The following is a 19686-nucleotide window of genomic DNA, read 5'->3' on the forward strand; positions in this document are numbered from 1 at the left end:
CAGAGTGTGTGTGTGTGTGTGTGTGTGTGTGTGTCCTTTGTCCTCATTACAGCTGTGTGAAAACGAAGGTTTAGCTTGAATCCGTGTCGTCCTGTGAAAATCGAAGTCCGTGTCCTGACTTTGATCCTGTGGCTGCAGGATCGGCCCGAACCCTCGGCCCGAACCCTCGGCCCGAACCCTCGGCCCGAACCCTCGGCCCGAACCCTCGGCCCGAACCCTCGGCCCGAACCCTCGGCCCTCCACCGCTGTGCTGACGGCTGGTATGAGTGTTTTCTCCAAACCTGCTTCTTCTGCACTTTGGTCCCGTTTGTCCCAGAGGTCTTGTGGTTTGTTCAGATATAACTTTGCAAACGCACGCCGTGCAGCGTGAGGCGTTCTCCTGCAGCTCTTCCACTCAGTCTCTTTCTAATCGCCTCTGAGGTGGAGCTCTCGGCTTTGTGGAGTTTCTCTGAGCGTTGCACCGTCTGACTTTGGGTGAATTTGCTGAGACCTCCACTCCATCTGTTTACAGCACCACAGCGACACTTCCTGCTGTGTCCATGTGATTCAGCTCTGCTCCTACACATCAGGACGAAAGGGTAATTAAACACTGTTGATATGGATGGGTCAGTAATTCTGGGCTATCCATCCATCATGTGTTTCAGGGTCATTGTTATTGTTCTGTGGCGATCCAATCAGAACCCGTCTCCAGTGTTGGCTTCAGTGAGGCGGTCCCCGTGGAGAGTTTCTGGGTGAACAAAACAGTGCTTGGTGAAATCACGTGTCCTCTCGTGACTGGTTTTAATGGTTGTAATTATTTTGTGTAGTTTTGCATCTTTGTGCTCATTTCAAACATGTTTTTCCTCGTTTTATGCCTCGTTGTTTTCACACCTTCAAGCTAACTTTGTTGCCTTTTTTGGCCCTTTGGAGCTGTTTTTAAAAATATTTGTGATCCGGCAGACGTTAAAGGTCTGAACGCTGCATTACATGGTCTTATTCTTTAAATGCATTTTCTAAATGGACGAGTATTCGAATGGCACTTTTCGAACAATAATAAAAATCCTTTGAATTCACTTCCTCTTCTTGATTTCAGCTGTTTCAGCTTCATATGAAACAATCGTTCTTTTGCTTCAGTCATTCTGAACTTCATTGTTTGAGTTGAGTTGACAGCATGACTTACTCTTGCATGTTAAACAGTAAAGTCATATTTGCTGGTTTTAAGCACACGTGTGCTTGTATCTCTACGCCTGACTTCAGGTCTGCAGCGTGTTTTTGCAGTCGAGCCATTTTGCGTCTGGTTGTGGTCGTTTATCGCCCGCGAAGCTCATTCAGTAATCCACGAGCGTCCGCAGCCGTCGTCATCGACTCATCAATGATTCAGACCTTCTGACGTCTCGGAGCTCTTTCTGCGGCTCTCTGAACATAACTGCTTTTCTTCTTCTTCAGCTGAGCTGCTGCTGCCGTGAAGCCGATGCATTTATACAGCACATTTCACCCGGTGGCACCAAACTGCTTCACAGAGCACTCAAAGGCCCCACAAACAATGAGAAAACAATCAAAAGTGAGCAAGCGCACAAAATGAAACCAATAAAAGCAACAAAACACTGCACACACAGCAAAAACTAAAAAGAAATGAAAACAATAAAAATAAATATCTTCGATTTAGAGGAAATGTAACTAAAAGCTTCGCTCACGTCCTCAGCACCATCCTTATTTTCTTCACACGGATCAGTTTGAGGCCCAAAATGAACAAAAACCATAAATGAAGAAAGATGGTCCGTGCCTTAGGTTCCGGTGGACACGACCTTTGAACCCTCAAAGGCTCATTTCAGCCAAATAACCAATAAAAATCAATTAAATCTAGACATGCCTGCTTCTTTACAATCATAAATGAGGATAAAAATCTGTCTCTGTAATGGCACCAACAAACATACAGTCACATCATTCCCTCCTGCTCTTGTGTGGCTTCTCTAAGGGACTCTGACTGGTTCTGATCCCTGATTGGCTGCTGTCTCTGCAGGTCGCCATCGACTTCACAGCATCCAACGGAGACCCTCGGAACAGCTGCTCCCTGCACTACATCCACCCGTACCAGCCCAACGAGTACCTGAAGGCTCTGGTGGCCGTGGGAGAAATCTGCCAGGACTACGACAGGTCACTTCAACTCAGCAGCCAATCACAAAGCTCCATTCATTACTGTGTTCATGTACTCACAAGATTAAAGAAACATCACTTATGAGCAGCGATAGCTCAGTAGGTAGAGTGGCCGAATCCACTGAACAGCTACCCTGAGGTACCCCTGAGCGAGGTACCGTCCCTGCTCACTGCTCCCGGGCGCCCAGTGGCTGCCCACTGCTTCACTGAGTGAGTGGGGCAAATGCAGAGAGGAAGTTCCCCACAGGTCAACATAGTATACATTATTAATATTTATTATTATCCTGCCTGGTTACACTCCCAACGTGGGCGTGGCCTCTTTGACTGACAGGCGGCTGTAGCCGCTAGCTGTCTGCTAGCTTCACCTGAACTGGAGATCTGAGCCTTTTGAATGACATCATCTGACCAATAATATGGCTGCTGTGTACTTAGCTGCACTAGCACACATCACCAGGCCGACTAACACGATTACTGTTAACTATGAATCACACAAAGCTACTCTTACAGAGTCCAAGAAGCTGCAAAGGAGTAAAGTCAGTTTCGAGTTAGCGGTCTTCTACACTTCAGTCCTCGTACTAAGCTAGCAACAGGTCAAACATCTAGCTCAGCGGTCTCCAACCTTTTTCGCGCCACGGACCGGTTTATTCCCGACAATATTTTAACGGACCGGCCTTTAAGGTGTCGCGGATAAATACAAGAAAATAAAACTAGTACTGGTACCGAAAAAAAGAAGATTTATTCATAACAGACGTGAAAAGACCCAGGAAAAGCGAGTTAACGATAAAAACGATAACAAAATAACCTGAAAACCGATAAAAACCCTGAAAACCAAACATTTCACACCTGAGCCTCAACTCTCGCGGCCCGGTACCAAACGACTCACGGACCGGTACCGGTCCGAGGCCCGGGGGTTGGGGACCGCTGGTCTAACTCACAGAATGTATTTAATTGAATTTTAGATGAACTGGACAGAGATTCCTAACATCACAGTGATGTAAGGAAGTAATCACTTCTCAGCCAATCAGCAGACATTTCTTTTGCTTTGTGTTCAAGTATCCAATCAGAAAGCTCCTCCAGTGTCTCTTTTCCTTCTTCACCTTTACTTTTTTGTCTTTTTTCCTTTCAGTGACAAAATGTTCCCGGCGTTCGGCTTCGGAGCTCGGATCCCTCCAGACTACAAGGTAATTTAACAGCCCGGCTCGTCGGCGTTCCCAGCATGCACTCTGTCTGCAGAGGCTGAGGCTGACCCTGTGATTACCTTCCCACCTCCCTGCCCTCGTCACCTCCCCGGGGTGCTGCCGGCTGAATGCTTCCTTTCCTGTGCAGCAGCCTTTGGTTGGCGGTCTGACGCTGTATTCAAATCAGCTTTCAAAGTCCTGATTAGCTCCATTCAGAGTCCGAGTCGGCGCCCAGAAAATATAGCGCGGCACGCAGCCGGAACAAGATTAGTCAAGAATATTAAACAGCCTTCAGCTTACGCAGCGTTACATTAATCAACAATAGGAAGTCTAATGTCTAATGTGATCAGGAACTTTTTCCTGAGTGTGGAGGCGTACACAGTGGAAGTTTGATCCTGGGAGGAGACGCACATCCCTGTCAGCACACATACACAAATACACAGGGGTTCACTGGGACTTCAGAGAACAGCCAGACATTAGCAGCCGAGCTGGAATCAGTCTGCAGGTGCTCGAGGAGATCCCTCAAGCAGCCAAAGTGAAATCATTTAAATCAGTCTTTGATTTTCAGAAACTGATTCCTCAAAATATTTGATCACACGTCTGACGAGTGTGTCTCACACAGGAAGAATATTAACTCTGTGAACTCCTGTCTACGTTCAGCTCGTATCTGGATAAAGCAGCTCCCTGCTGCCCTAACCTGCACCAGGTTAGGGCAGGAACGAGCGCGCTGTGCAGACCACGCCCACTTCCTCTGAACGCTGTAGTGTAAAAACACAGAGTGCTGGAACTGCAGCTCCTCTGTGGCTTCAGTTTGCTTTACAAAGCTTACAGCTTTAATCTTTCTCAGCGCTCCCTCGCCTGTCAGTTAGACTAGAAACTCACCTGTCCTGTGAGTGTGCTGTGAGGCGGGGGGAGGGAGGGGGAGGGGGCAGGTAACTACTCAGCTTCGATTTCAAGAAGAAGAAGAGCAGGAAGCGATGAAGACGGATGAAGGTGAAGAGTTTTATTGTGAGTTTTCTTTCTGCAGGTTGTTTTTTTTGATGCAGAGATCAAACAGACTTCCTGTTCCCTCTCCCTCCCCCTCCCTCCCCCTCTTTGCTCCAGGTCTCCCACGACTTCGCAGTGAATTTTAATGAGGAGAACCCGGAGTGTGCAGGTAGGTTCTTTGATTTCCTGTCGTTGAAAATTAAAAACAGGCAGAAAAACCACTCAAATATTTGACAGCGAGCTTCAGAAGCTGTTTGAAGTGAGAATGAGTTTGATGGTGACAGCGAATCAGGAAGAACCGTTCACCGCGCCGCTGATGTTTCCTGTAGGCTCGGTTTGATTTCCTAAACTGGGAAGTGTTTTATTTTTTATTTTGCCTTAAAGTGATGAGGTGATCACAGAAGCCACGTAGGAGAGTCGTCCACACAAAAGACTAGGAGGGAAGTATTACATCCAGATTCAGTATTTGCAAACGTGTCGTCTTCTTCTTCTTCACGGAGGTTAACCCTTTAAAACCAGTCAGAGCAGCACGCTCCGTTTTGCGTAACTAGTTTTAAATCCTGTAGCTCTGCAACCCTGTAAGCTAGCGCAATCATTTTTTTTGCATATGAAACCGGAGGAGTTGTACTTGCATCTTATGCCATCAGCTTGACCTCGGTCAAAGGTATTTCAAAAATAAAACTATGAAGACACGTAAAATAAATTTCCTGTGGTGGGAAACTATTTTGTGCAACTTTTTTGTATTTACAGTTTTGAGGGATAAGCCTCTTAAATTTCTCTAACTAGAAATATGTTAAAAAACAAAAACGATTTAATTTTTTTGTAGTTTATTGCACTTTTTTGCAATTTATGTAATTACTATGCACTTAATGCAGACATATTATTTAAATTTGGGCTATAATGGTTGTATTGATGTATATAAACTTGAAATGCTCCCAAAAATGTCTCCACAGCATGTAAAAATATACTATAAGCTCTGGCGGACTTGGTTCTATGGTCGGTCTTAAAGGCTTAAGCCACAGCCTGGTAATGGCTTTTCTTGCTGCTGTAAGAAGAATCTTAGTTAAATATAAGTCCTCTCTTTTAACTCTATCATCAATATTTCCTCAAAACAAAGCAGTACAGTTCTCAGGGACCTTGTAACCAAAGACTTTTTGTAAGGTATCATTAACTGTTGTCCAGAATGGGTTAATTTTAGAGCAAGACCAGAAGATATGGGAGTGGTTAGCTGCCAATTCACCACAGTTTCTCCAACAAGGCTGCTGTGTGCCCACCTGCTTACTCCTAATGTGAGGAGTGATAAAAAACCCAATAAGGCATTTCCAATTAAATTCCCGCCACTGTAGGGAATTTGTGGACGTTTGAAGTGAACCACATAACTGGCACCATGTTTCATCTGTGATTGATAGTTTTAGTTCCTGTTCCCATTTTGTCTTTACATATAAAGAGGTGAATCTTTGATTCGTCATCAAATTGGAGTATAATTTGGATGCTAGTTTAGTAGTTTTCTGCTGGTAGGAGTCGCACATTGTTTCAATTAGAGGGTTAATCATCTCAGCCTCAGCTATCTCTTTATTGTAATAATCTCGAAGTTGTAGATATCGAAAAAAATCCTGGTTTTCCAATTCAAATATTACATTCTCTGCAAATAATCCTATTTTAAGTTCCCTTTTTCCTATAAAGATCCCTTTTATATTAATATATAAATTTTATTGAGTCTTGAGTGAAACCAAATCTTTCTAAGGTCTGATACAAGAATCCCCACCCAACCCTGTCGAAAGCCTTTTCGGCGTCCGGACTAATAAGAGCTGCATCCCATTTATTACTATCAATTTTGTGAAGTATGTGTAATGTCCTCCTGATATTGTCCTGTGTTTGCCTCCCTGGAATGAATCCACATTCGTCGTCCTCAATTATATCATTAATGAACAGTTTGATTAGTTTAGCTATAATTGAAGTATACAATTTGTAGTCTACATGTAGGATCGATATCGGTCTGTAATTTGCACAGTTATCTCTATCCTTTCCTTCCTTGGGGATCAAAGACAGGATAGCATCTTTCCACGACGGGGGTATCGGGCCGTTCTTTATTATCCAATTCAGAGTTCTCAGCAGGATAGGGTTGAGCTTAAATACCTTATACCATTCTGCAGGGAACCCGTCACTGCCTGGGGTTTTGTTGGCTTTCGGTCTACTGATTGCCTTATTCAGTTCTTCTACTGTGATTTCCTTAGTAAGTACTTCGTTTTGGTTTTTCCAATGGCAGGTAGGTCTAGTGAGTACAAACAATTTTTTTAAATTGATTGTACATCTACATTTCCTTCTTGCATATAGAGATTTTGGTAGTAATTGTTGAAAATGTTTTCTATTTCTTCCGGTTTAGCTTCCAACTCTTGAGTTATAGGGTTTCTAATTTGGTGTATTGCTGTATCTATCTGCTGCTTTCGCAGTCTGCGAGCGAATAATTTGGCAGATTTAGGGCCTAGGTCGTAATAATTTAGTTTCAAATATCTTGCCTTTCTTTCCGCTTCCTGATTCAATATTTTCTATTTGTATTTAGACCTCTAAGCTTTGTCTCTGTGTTATGGGGTCCCTTTTAGTCCTGAAGGTTTGTTCCAGCTCTTTTAAATTTTTCGTCAGCTGATTATATTTTTCAATTCTTTTTTTTTTAACAAAAGAAGCTTTTGCTGTCAAGCTTCCCCACAGAACAGCTTTCATTGAATCCCAAAGAATTAGAGGGTTCACTTCTCCGTTGTCATTCTCTTTAATGATTGCATCTATTTCTTGTTTAATATCATATGTAATAGATTCATTATTCAGAAGCCCTACATTAAGGCTCCTTTGTTCCTTGGAAGTGAGTCCAGCTGAATTGTCAGAAAAATCGCGTTATGATCTGAGACATCCGCTACCTCGATTCTACAGTCGAACACTCTGTGACATTCTTCCTTTTGCATTAAGAAATAATCAGTCCGGGTGTGCACTGAGTGTGGAATTGAGTAGTGTGTGTAGTCCCTTTGTGAAGGGTGCAGCAATCTCCAGACATCCACCAGTCTCGTTTCCTCAAGTGTCAAGTCTAAGTGTCTGCTTATATGTGTTTTGCATCTAGTTTGACTAGTTGTGTCCAAACAATAATTCAATATTACGTTGAAGTCTCCTGCACAAATACACATACCCTCTGCCTCCACTGAGATTGGGTCAAAAAGGTCTTTAAAGAATGATTTGGGACTATTTGGTGCAGACAAGAGTCAAGATACTATTTAAAGCTTTGCCCTTCACAATGATGCACCGTCCTTCTTTATCTTTTATTTCTTCAAAGAGTTCGAATGACAAATTGTTCGCCATAAGAATGGCCACGCCTCTTTTATGGCTGTTGATATGGGAGCTATAATATGTTTTTCTACATCCATGTTTCTTTAATTTTTCGTTCTCTTGTGGTGACAAATGGGTTTCCTGCAGAAAGATTACATCCTTATTTTCTTTGTAAATGTTTGTTAATACTCTGGCTCTTTTGATTGGATAACCCAGGCTGTTAACATCAAGCGACATCAATTTCAGACACCGTGAGACTTGATCAATATTCAATGAGTGAAAGAATATTTGCCCGAAGGCTGCGAATACTCAAACAGGCCAACAGGCATTTGTGAATTAAACCTCTAAACTAGAACTCAGAGGATTCACAGCTGATATCTGACCTCATCTAAATGTTTGAAATATTCATTTGTGAATTTAAAATCAGAAAAAAATCAAAAGACGTCAGAGACATTTTCTGTGCTCGTTCCTGATTAAAGTGTAAAATAATGGTTCAGCAGTGTGTACCTCTGTGACTGTGTGTACTAACACTGGCAGTCTGAATCAACTCCTCAGTGTCTTTGAAATGCAGTATAAATAAATCTAAAGCTGCACATTACAGATATTTTCCTCGATCTCTACGTAGTGACTGAAACAAAGAGGCCTTGGTGTAACTGAGTATCCTCTGCAGGGGGTCTTGACTCTCCCATAGGGACGGGGGAGGAGTTGAGTCACATGGGCGGGGCTCAGAGTGGAGCCGTCACTCACAGTGAAAGAAGCTGGTGGTCTGGGCCTGTGGCGCCTCGTAGGTGAGATGCAGGAAACCCGACAGCTTCGGGCCAATCAGGAACCAGTTTTAGCACGAAGATGGCGGCCGCGGCAGAGAAGAAACAAAAAAGAAAACTTCCCGACAGCTAAAACATTGACAAGTGTTACATTTTGACTTTCTTCTTAAATGGAAAAGTGAAAATAAGGCAGAGTCATTTTATCGGAGCTGTTGCTTTAGGCAGACATACAGATGTTGACAGCTGGAGTTGCTGCTCTGACCTCACAACTGTTTCCTCCTGGTTTTGAGGGGAGACAGGCAGACAGTGTTTAGATAAAGGCCTCTCGCACTCTTGGCTGCTAAAGGTCATCGATCAGCTCAGAGACACTTCAACCCCGACGCTCTTAATTAAGTCTGAGTGCGTCTTCCTGATGACCTTCAGACAGTAAATCACAGCGTTGCCTCCGGGCATGCTGGGATGCCTCTGAAAGGACCCGGAGAGACGGACCGTGGAGCCTCACAGACCTCATACGTCCAAGGCGAAACAGAAGGAGACACTCATAACATTAAATGTATAAACATAAGTTATGTAGTTAATGAGCAGCTGGTTTACCGGTTCCTCTCTCTGCAGCGCCCCCCAGTGTATGAAGTTAGGCCAAATATAGTTAACACACGCAGACTTTCTATTCAATTAGAAAAGTGTCGTTTTTGTGTTCTTCCAAAAGTCGAAAAGACTCAGTTTGAATAAAATCACTGACAGGTTTAAATATAAAGCTGACGGTTCGTCTCACAGAATAAACGTGATGGATTTCTATCACCGAGATGACCTGAGACCGTCAGACTGTGATAAATACAGACTGAAGTGTAATCACTTACAGCAGATGAAAGCTCGGGTAAAAAGGCGAGGGATGAAAGGAGCTCGGACCAAAGCGTGGGGTGTAACGAACGAGCTTCGGGCACGACAGCGATGCTTCGTCAGGGACGCGTCGCCAAAAACACGAGGCTGGCAGAGCAAGTCCAGAGCAACAGCGACACTAACGCAGAGAGAGGCGGAGCAAGAAACAAACTACAAACATGAATCATCAGTAAATTTAATAATAATGATAAAAAAATGAAACACATAAAAGCACAAATATAAAGATACAGAAGTGAATCTTTATACAAAGGTAATAAAAGACAAAACTGCCCAAAAATTAATATTTAAAGCACACCTTTAAGATCGCGGACTGTATATAAATGATGTAACAGGAACCATGATGTCACTACTGGTTTCTGTAGCCCAAATAAAGTAGAAGAAATTTTTGAAGCTCTAAAATAACTTCACATGTGATCAAGTGACCACGAAGGTGCAGCTAACGCTAGCTAGCATGGTTAACAGCGATCCAGTGTACAGGTGCATCACACGGGCGCAGAAACCTGAAGCTCTTCGTGGACCGAGCGGCTTCCTGCCTGCTCACTGAACAAAATTACTGGGTGTGGATGTGATTAGTGAGCTGCTACTCGAGGGAAAACCACTAAAGGTACAGGGAACACCGTCCACTGTCGGCTTTATCAGGAAAAGAGCAATCATGCTCCCAACGTGTTATATTATCAGCATCACGCACGAATCATCCACAGTTAAAAGCTCTGAATCCCCCAAAACTGGACAAACAAACAGAGACTTTTTCCAACAACAGCCTTTTTCACCTGTTAATAGAACAAACGGCAGCTTGTTCTGATTCAAAGCTGGTGATTTCTGCTTTATAAGAAGGCAAAAGTTTGATTAAAACCCTGAATGAAGAGGTGTGCACAGCTGTGGATCTACAGGTAGAAATGCTCGTTCTATGACTGAGAATCTTCAGGTAGAGACGAGATTTACTGTCAAGAACAACTGGTAACCAAACCCAAGACAGCTCTGGCTTTGTCTGGTTCTAGTTTTTCGGAACCAGACTGTCTCTGATTGTTTTTGTGTCCTGTCAGGCATCCAGGGTGTGGTAGAGGCGTACCAGGCCTGCCTACCAAAGCTGCAGCTCTACGGCCCCACCAACATCGCACCCATCATCCAGAAAGTCGCCAAGTCTGCCTCGCAGGAGGTGCACACCAAAGAGGCCATGGTGAGACGCGATCTAGTTTCATGTTCCAATAAAGTTTTCAGACAGGAAACCTTTTTCATACCTGTGTCTCAGGAATATGCACAATGTCTCTTTGTGTACTGGTACCACGGGAATATCATCCCGGGAGCACGCAGCGCTGCCTCAGATATTAGCCATGCTGCTCGAAAAATGGTGCAAAAGAGTTCCTGCTGCATGGAAACACGGGGCAAACGGGTCAGGACCAGTGCCGTCACCACCACAAACCGTGGCTGATGACTTTTGACAAAATGATTGTATTTAAAGGCCGAGGAAAGAGCGTCCTTAACTGCAACCAGAAACTACACTTCAAAGCTTCACCCTGAGCTACCCACATCAAAACACCGAGCTCAGGGGAAGGCTGCCAGCCAAGAGGGCAGATTTGAGCAGGCTGGCTGGCAATTCAACACTTTCAGTTATTGTTTGATCTTCAAATAAAAACCTAATAATAATAAAATGAACCAGACTTTTATGACAAACACTCCTCACAGAGTACAGTTTAAAGATCGTGCAATTAGAAACAGGAAGAAAAGGCTTTGAGACGCCGGCTCGGCCGCTAACAAGGCTGCTATAATGACTCCGCTGGGATTTCTTCACCGGTTTCTCTTCATCCACTTTAAGCCTCACTCTACAGAAACGTAGACGAACTACACACACACATATGTGTATATATATATATAATTTGAAATGCTGCCACTGCTTCTTTTAAAACCTGCTGGATTTACACTGATAGTTCTGGCCGCAGGAGCTGGTCTGACTGGGTCTCTTCATGTTCAATCCTCCAGCAATACTTCATCCTGCTGATCCTGACAGACGGCGTCATCACCGACATGGCCGACACGAGGGAGGCCATCGTTCAGGCTTCCCACCTCCCCATGTCCATCATCATCGTTGGGGTCGGGAACGCCGACTTCAGCGACATGCAGATGCTGGACGGCGATGACGGGATCCTGCGCTCACCCAAAGGAGAGCCCGTCCTCCGGGACATCGTTCAGTTCGTCCCCTTCCGCAACTTCAAACACGTGAGTCCATCGTGTTCGAAAACTGTACCGTGTCAGAGCAACGTCATACACAGCGAACGTGCTCGTTGAACTAACACATAATAACTGGTTATGGTGAACACGTGTAACTCCTGCCGTGTTACATCTGTGACCGGTTGGTTTTTAGAGTCATGTGGAAACTCCAGAGGAATCAGGCTAACTGCTCCTCAGCAGCTGTGAGCGCCTGTATAAGTGTAGACGTTTGGGCACTTTGCAGTTCTGAAGGATTCAGGTGTGTTAGCACAATGCAATGCTCAGACTTCACGGGCCTCAGGTCACCTGTTAAAGGTCAAAGTTCATGACAGAACAATTAGAAGACGACTGAACAAGTGTGGCTTGTTTGGAAGAGAAAACATCTCTCCAAAAGGAACTCGGCAGCAGGGATCAGGTTTGCAAAGCCTCTGGAGACTTCTGGAACAAATGGGAGATGTTTGTTCATCATGTGCAGCATGTGTGGGTAAAATCAAACACGTCATATCAGGACAAACACGTTGTATCACCTGTTGGCACGGTGATGGAGCAATGAGGGTTTCATCCCCTTGCAGTCACTGAGTCTCCATGAACCCACGGCCAACGCTCGGCCCAAACTGGGTCATGAACAGGACAATGACCCCGAGCACAGCGGCGAAAGAAACGAACGAAGGCTCTGTAAGGGTCCAGAGTCCAGAGCTCAGAGAGCTGTGCATGAATATTGCTGCAGACCCGAAGACCTGAAGTGCCGCTGTAAAGGAGAGTGGGTCAAAATGAAGACCTGAACAATGACTCGTCGCTGTCGCCCTATAATAAAAATTAAATTGCATATATTTTTACCTATAAGATAATATTTATGTTTTTCTCACATCTTCACTGATGTTTACAAACCTTTAACCTCACTTTTTTGTGTTTGTTATTATGAAGCATGTTTGTGTAAATTATTAGAAACACTTTCTCTGTTGTTCAGCAGTTACAAACCTCTAATTAGAGCACCAGATGGTGTGTTCATTTGAAAACTCTCTTGTTGATGGGAGATGCAGTGTTTAAATATAATTGCATGTGACCCTAAAATAACAGCGGACGACAGGGAAGTGATGGAAAACAATAAACAGAGGAGGACGAGAGGAGAGGCTGTGAAGTTGTTGAAAAAAATCTGTTTTCACCCTATAAGAAGGGAAATGGGGACAATCTGCCGGCCAGTCTCAAGTGGAAAATTCTTTATTTCACTCGAATGAATTTTCAGTCTGAGTGTAGTGACAGTACAGTACGAGAGATTCACAGTTCGGACTCGTTGGGAAGATTCATTCTCCTGCATTTATTCTGTGATGAATGAGAGTTTCTGTCTTTGGACCCCAAGAGAAGCAATTTTTATTTGACAGCAGCAGAACGAGGCAGAGACGAGAGGCTGCGACAGACGCTGCTTCAAACAATTACCGCTGTCTGGGATTTTTCCCAAGGGGAAGACGCTGAAATGAAATTTAAAGACCGTGTCTTAAGTTGTTCTACCTTCCTCAAAACAGAACATCAGATTAAATTCCATCTGCAGCACATGCACATGCTCGGATTTGAGGGTCTGGTTTATTTATGCTGCTGCTTTTACGCCACTCTCGCACTGAGGAAAACACTGAGACCACGGCACGACCAAAGTTACTGCAACTGTGTGCAACAGAGCGATAAGACAGAGTCAGACAGATTCAGAAAGTGGTTGCAAGGAAATCCCTCAGCAACTTGCTTATATACAGGAGTGCAACCAGTCTGCAACCAGTCTGCAACCAGTCAGCAACCAGTCAGCAACCAGTCAGCAACCAAATGAGTGAGTCTCCTCTTGCAAAGAGATTCATCATCACAGACTGACTCAGATTAATTGCAATGTTTTGGCGATCTTTTATAAATTAGACTTCAGTTATTGGCAAGTCTTTGTGAATCCGTCTGAGAGGCAGTGTGACTGTTGGGAGACAGGAAGCCATCATCACTGACCCGTGCAATCACAAGTGGTCGCTCTAGGCAGCCGGCAGGTTCCTGCAGCTACTTACAGCCACCGAATGTGAAGCAAATTTAGTACAATCACTGAACCGTTACCAGTTTTTCCTTCGAGGTCGCTGCTTATGTTTTTATTCCATTAATCCGAGTGTGTGTTACTAGTAATTTTACATTTTCCAAAAGATGTGTGCAAAATATTGAACTTTTGTTTTAGAGAAAAAGCAAAATCAGCTACGTGCACCATGGATCAAGGTAAAACACCTGCTTTATCAGCGATGGAGAAGGGCAGCTATTCTGTTGTTGGGGTCTGCAGGTGTTGAGCTGCAGTTTTATGAACATTTAAAGATCAACTCTTCCCTCTGCACTCTGTGTTTTAACTGACGGCTCTGCTCTCTCCTCCTCAGGCGTCTCCAGCCGCTCTGGCTAAGAGTGTGCTAGCAGAAGTGCCCAACCAGGTGGTTGACTACTACAACAGCAAGGGCATCAAGCCCAAAGTGCCCAGCCAGTACCAGTCTTCCAGGCCATTTGGTCCATGAGCCTACTGCCACAGCTGCCGCTGGACAGCACAACCTGGGCTGAGAAAAATGTTTACTGTCTTTTGTTCTTTGTTAATGCGGATAATGAAGGTGCTACCTGCAGTGTCCTATCATTACAACGTGGCTTATTTTAGACCCGAGCAGACGACGTCAGTCTCTGGGGTAGAAGTCGTGAGTCGACTTAGTGCTGGGTCTAAGTTTCACCAATCTGAACCAGGTCAGGTCTCGTTTTTACCGATACAGTCATCTACCTGAGGGTGCATGCTATCATCCTTCATCACGATCACTACCTGAGGGGAAAAGGAGCAGAAGTTAAAGGAAAAGTGGAGCTGTTTACAAGTTAATAGAAAACCTGCTGATGCATCAGCTGTTTGTTCCACTTTTATAAAAATCGTGGCCAAAGTTTTTATTTAGACCTGCTTTTATTTTGGGTGCAATAAGAAGAAACACGGCTTTCAGTCTGATGCAGAGCTACTAATTATTTAGCTGCGTTAGCCGTGGAGCAGTCTTCTTATTATAATGCTGCTCTTTGTTGTTAATCGGTCGGTATAACCAACCGCACACCATCCTGCTGCTGGTTGTCTTCTTTCTCTGTCGGGGTCTGTTCAGGTCGACTGCTTTGTGCAAACCTCGGTCTGTTGGGGTCAGGATTGACCTGCTAGTTCAACATAATGGAAGCCTGTTTTGTAGCTGGGAAAACCTCGACGTTAGTTTGGTTCAAAACAAAAACAAGAGAGACGCCGTTTGGATTACATCAGTTTTAGTTAGCATGCTTTGGGGGAAATGGGCCGTGTCATTGGATGAGAAAGAAACTGAAGGAGGATCTTGTCATGAGAAACTTTCTGCTATAAATACTTGTTACCACTGCCTATCCTGGCATCCAAGTTATAATTCTCCTTAAAGACTAAACCTGATCTGTTCACATCAGCATTTTTGCTCAAGGCTCAAAACCCTTTCTGATTCTGAAAACTCACAGCGAGCTTTTGTGGAGTGTGAGGTGGAATCAAAAGAATCAAACAGGCTCGTTTCATTGGCCAATCTGTTCTTCAGGGTCATCTCTGTGTGGCGCTCTCTGGACGTCCTGTTCAAACAGCAGTAACATTCACAGCTGTGATTTCACCCGGGACCTGAAATGATCTGAACACCTTTTTGGCACAGTAGACCCAGCACACGCCACAGACACACAACTGAAAGTGATTGGAACATAACGTCCAGGGAGCGCTTTAAAAGTAGTCCAGCGACGCTGCCTTGAACAGCTGATTGGCCAGATTTCACCGTATTTTTTTTATTCGATGGAGTGAAGAACCTTTTTGATTGGAGGCCGTCACAGCCAATGAATATAGAGGATAGCATGACCTGTCTATGTTGTGCAAACTGCTAGTATTAAACAACTTGGTGTCTGTTTAGTGAAAATGTTTTGGTGCTGTCACTGCAACACTGAGATTTCCTGTGGACAAATGGATTTTGAGGTGACCAGGATGTGACCCGTGGAGCTGAGCTTAGGGAAATTATGGATACTTTAAGTCCAGCATGGCATTAAAAAGGAACTGCTCGACAAACTAAACTTTAATTTAGCAAGTTTTGTCAGTGTATCCATTGATTTATCTTTTTTTGGCGTATAGCATTGCAAAAAGACGATGACAAAAACGTGTAACGAAGCCTGGATCTCATCGTTTAGCTTTATCTGATCATAAAAAACGATGTTCAGCGAGTCATCCTAAATTCTCTTCACAAAGTAAAGTGAGCTTTCCTCAAACTGGGGCGTTTTGTGGGTGGAAACAACATTCTGAAACTTCATTTAGACCTGCAGCAGAAATAAAAGGGAAAATGGTTGAGAACTGGGTTATTCCCAAAAGGGAAGAACAGCATGAAGGTCAGGAAGGAATTCATCACATCCCAGCGTACACACTGGCAACTGCAAACGTAGCACCTTTAGCATCCGCTGTGCATGCAGGGTCGGCAGGCTGAGCAGACTGTAGCGTTCAGGAGCATTTTAAGTGGAAAAGCACACAAACGGGCAACTCTGACCAATTAAACGCTGCTTCCCTGCAGACAGCATGACGGGCGGGGAACCAGTCGATGAAGGAATGTATGACCCCACCCCCACCTCATTTGTTTTTATAAGAGTTTATTGAGATTTTGCTAAATTTCGTAAGGTTCGTATGTAGTAAAGCATTTCGGATCTCTGCCAGAGGAACAAGTGCGCTGCCTTCACAGACGTCTGCATCCTCCACAGTTTTTATCTCCAGGTCAGGCAGATGCATGAACTGTTGTTTTGCATGCAAATCTCCATGCAGGACTGTGCGGTCCTTGTGGTTTCTGTTTCCTGGTAGTGAATAATATGAGTAATAATTATGTTTACAATGTGCCCAGTGATGGGGCTGTTCTACTCTCAAGCATGTTCACATGTAAATGACGATGTGCGAGTAGATTGAAAAGCACAAATGGAGCATCTTTGGAGAAATTTCTAGATTATGGTGATAGATTTTGGTCACGTTGTGTCACAACACCTGTCCGTTTGTCTTCATGTTTTTAAAAAATGAAGACAAAAGCTTGTTGTCTTTTAGGTTTATTGCAAATTACTGAAGCATCCAAACGTTTGTAGGACGCTGTCACAGATACGGCCACACCTCTTGGTGTTGGTTAGTGAAATCCTTCAGAGGGATCAGAAGTGTCCAAACAGCCGTGTGTGATAACTTAAACCTGCATTTTTACACATATGTTCATTCAGCATGTTTTCACAGTTCTCTGCATGCAGCTCATTAACAACATGGTAATAACTGAGGTATTTAATAATATAATACCACGGACTAACCAAGCAAAGCTCGGCACTGACAGCGGGTAGTTGCACAGTAATAACAGGAAAATCCATTTAAAAGTACCAATGAGGCCAAACGCAGCTACTGTGTATAGTTTAGTTTTTGACAGTGATGTCCTAACCTGCTGATAATGATGGTGAACGTTAAAGTTTTTACTTTTTTGGCTAATTTTAACCGAAAACCTTTAAATCTAATATTAGAAAATGATGAAATGAATCATTTATTTTTGAACATTTTACTGTGACTGAAAGCACTTGTGTTGCTTTCTGTGTAAGAATCAAACTACACCTCTCTAATTGAATTTTAATGTAATGATATTTACACAATCAAAGTGTTTTTATTAGTAAGTGTGCACAATTATCACGTTGTACACGAGCTGGAATATGAAGTAGTGACAGCTCAGCTTCCGTGTGCTTTACATGTTTCCTTCTCACAAGGTTGAACTCGAGCTGCTGCACAGGCACCGTTTCATTTAGCGATGGAAGATTTTTTAAGACACTTTGATTTCTGCTGTCGATCAAAGAGCAAAGGTGGGGGACAGGTGTTGAGTCACATGACTTAGTGTTGTGTTAACATGCAGTATTGTGTGCAAAACAATGAAAAACTGACTTATAATAAAGTTTTATCAGTAAGCTTCGAGTGTCTCGGTATTTTTAGTGAATCTGTTTAATGTGTTCAATGCAACTTTTTTAATGCATTTAAAATATTTTATTCATTCAACCAATTAATCAAATCATTTAATTCAATTTAACTTTATTTATATAGCACCAAATCACAACAACAGTTACCTCAAGGTGCTTTATATTGTCAGGTAAAAGCTCCACCATAATACAGAGAAAAGCCCAACAATCATATGACCCCCTATAAGCTGCACTTTGGCGACAGTGGGAAGGAAAAAGTCCCTTTTAACAGGAAGAAACCTCTGGCAGAACCAGGCTCAGGGAGGGGCGGGGCCATCTGCTCGGACTTTATTTCAAACATAAGTGACACGTGATAATACACACTAAAGACATCAAATTCACATGGAATATATAAAAAACAATTTCCTGTTCAAAAAGGAGTCGGAGGAAGCAGGTGCTCATCTGTTATCTTTATTAGTTCTGGTTATAGAATGTAAAATATGCATATATGCTGTAAAGACTCATGTTATACTAATACATAGATCTTTATAGATTAATCTATAAGTATATTATCACAGTACAACCACAAAAATATTTAATCCTCTGCCTCATCCATGCTTTACAAGTGTTTTATATAATTTCTATCAAACTGGTTTATATTTGTATATTTTTTTACATCCTAAAACATCAAATCTGTTCACCTGCTGGTGTGAGCCATGATTCCATCAGGAAGTCTCACAATGGCACAAAGCAAACATGACAGATATTTGAAGTGATAGTAAAGAAACTGGACTTCATGCACCTGACACTGATGGCTCCATCCTGTCCAAGTCTACTTTGTCTCCATTATACTGACAATGAGGAAAGCATGGAAAGGTGAGTGTGAGGACTTGGAGACACAAGGCTGAGACTGAGCTGGCTCGGACATGTGCAGAGGAGGGACAGTGGACATATTGGACAAAAGATGCTTAAGATGGAGCTGAGGAGGAAAAGAGGAAGACCTCAGAGGAGATTCATGGATGTGGTGAAGGAGGACATGCAGAGGGTTGGTGTGACAGAGCAGGATGCTGAGATCGGTGTGTTTGTGGTGTGGACCCAGAAAGCAGGCAAGAGAGAGACGGAACTGAATCTTAACACAAAGCGAGACGTTTATTTGGCTGAAAAAACACCAACACAAAACAAGGCCAGGCGAACAGAGGCCAGTACAACACTAAAACCTGAACTGGGAATGATTATGACAAGAGAAACATTGGAGGTTACTGTCTATATGCACTGGTCCCTCAGCCTGTGTATATAAAATAGTGCAACATAGAGATAGTTTTGTATACGCCTGCTTTATTCACCGACTCTCAGCTAACCAACTGCATGAGCTGCAGCTCTTTAATAACAATGGTTTGTGAAGTCATGTTAAAATTTCTTTCACATTGCATCGTTGTTTTCCCGTTTTAGAGGTTATATGATCGTCGGCCCCTGTCTTGCAGTCTGTGTTGTCTGTAACCCTGTGAGAGTAAAGATGGAAATGAAGGAGAATTTTCCAGCTGTCCCAACATCCTCTGTGTGGATCCCAAACAAGGATGGCAGCAGTAATTAAACCACGCGGCTGTTTGTTCGGAGGCGTGACGGGTTCACGGGCAGGAGGAGAAAGATGAAAAGAGGCCATTAGCTCTGACAACAGGACAAAAGAAAAACAGCACGATGCCACTGACTCGACACAAAGCTGCTGTCGCTGAGAGCTAAGAAACGTGAAGCAGTGTGGATCAAAGAAGCACGACTCAAACATGTCTGTGTGAACGCAGAGGCTCACAGTTTGCCTACCTGATTAAACACAGGTAGAATTTAACATGTTTAATGCCTCATGTATGAAAAACATGCCGACTGTGTGTGTCAGCGTCAGTTTAAACAAACACGTGCGTTAGAATTTCATTTACACTGAAACTGGCAACAAGTTCTTTACTCAAACTGCTGATTTGATAACATAATGACTTCAGAATAATTAAACATCAGCCCTGCTTTCACTCTGACACTGCATCAGCCACTCAGTTCAAATTTACCAGGCAAACGTTTCCAGCTACCGGACCACAAGAGGTGAATCTGCAACAGGCTTTCCTGGCATTAAGTATTCAAAGGACCTGTCAACCACTCAGTAATTTAAATAGAAGCTGCTGAAACAACTGGCAAACATAGTCATTGACACGTATAAGTTACAAAGCTTTTTCCAAGGCTCCAGCAAACCACAGTGAGCGCCATCATCCACACAT

General features: G+C 43.4%; 1 protein-coding gene across 1 annotated transcript in view; it reads left to right on the forward strand.

The window, feature by feature from the left end:
* cpne4a (copine IVa) overlaps positions 1-17440 on the forward strand; it is a 129845-nt gene extending 112405 nt beyond the window's left edge. The window contains exons 11-16 of the mRNA XM_085292851.1: positions 2000-2133; positions 3260-3314; positions 4416-4467; positions 10312-10445; positions 11246-11482; positions 13858-17440. Of these exons, the coding sequence (XP_085148977.1) occupies positions 2000-2133; positions 3260-3314; positions 4416-4467; positions 10312-10445; positions 11246-11482; positions 13858-13989 (744 nt within the window). The 3' untranslated portion in view covers positions 13990-17440. The remainder of the gene's footprint in view (positions 1-1999; positions 2134-3259; positions 3315-4415; positions 4468-10311; positions 10446-11245; positions 11483-13857) is intronic.
* Positions 17441-19686: the final 2246 nt, after the last annotated feature.

Source organism: Mchenga conophoros, linkage group LG11, assembly GCF_057382185.1.
Source record: "Mchenga conophoros isolate Kocher_MC1m ecotype Shallow Benthic linkage group LG11, M_conophoros_male_GT1.1, whole genome shotgun sequence".
Lineage (NCBI taxonomy): Eukaryota > Metazoa > Chordata > Actinopteri > Cichliformes > Cichlidae > Mchenga > Mchenga conophoros.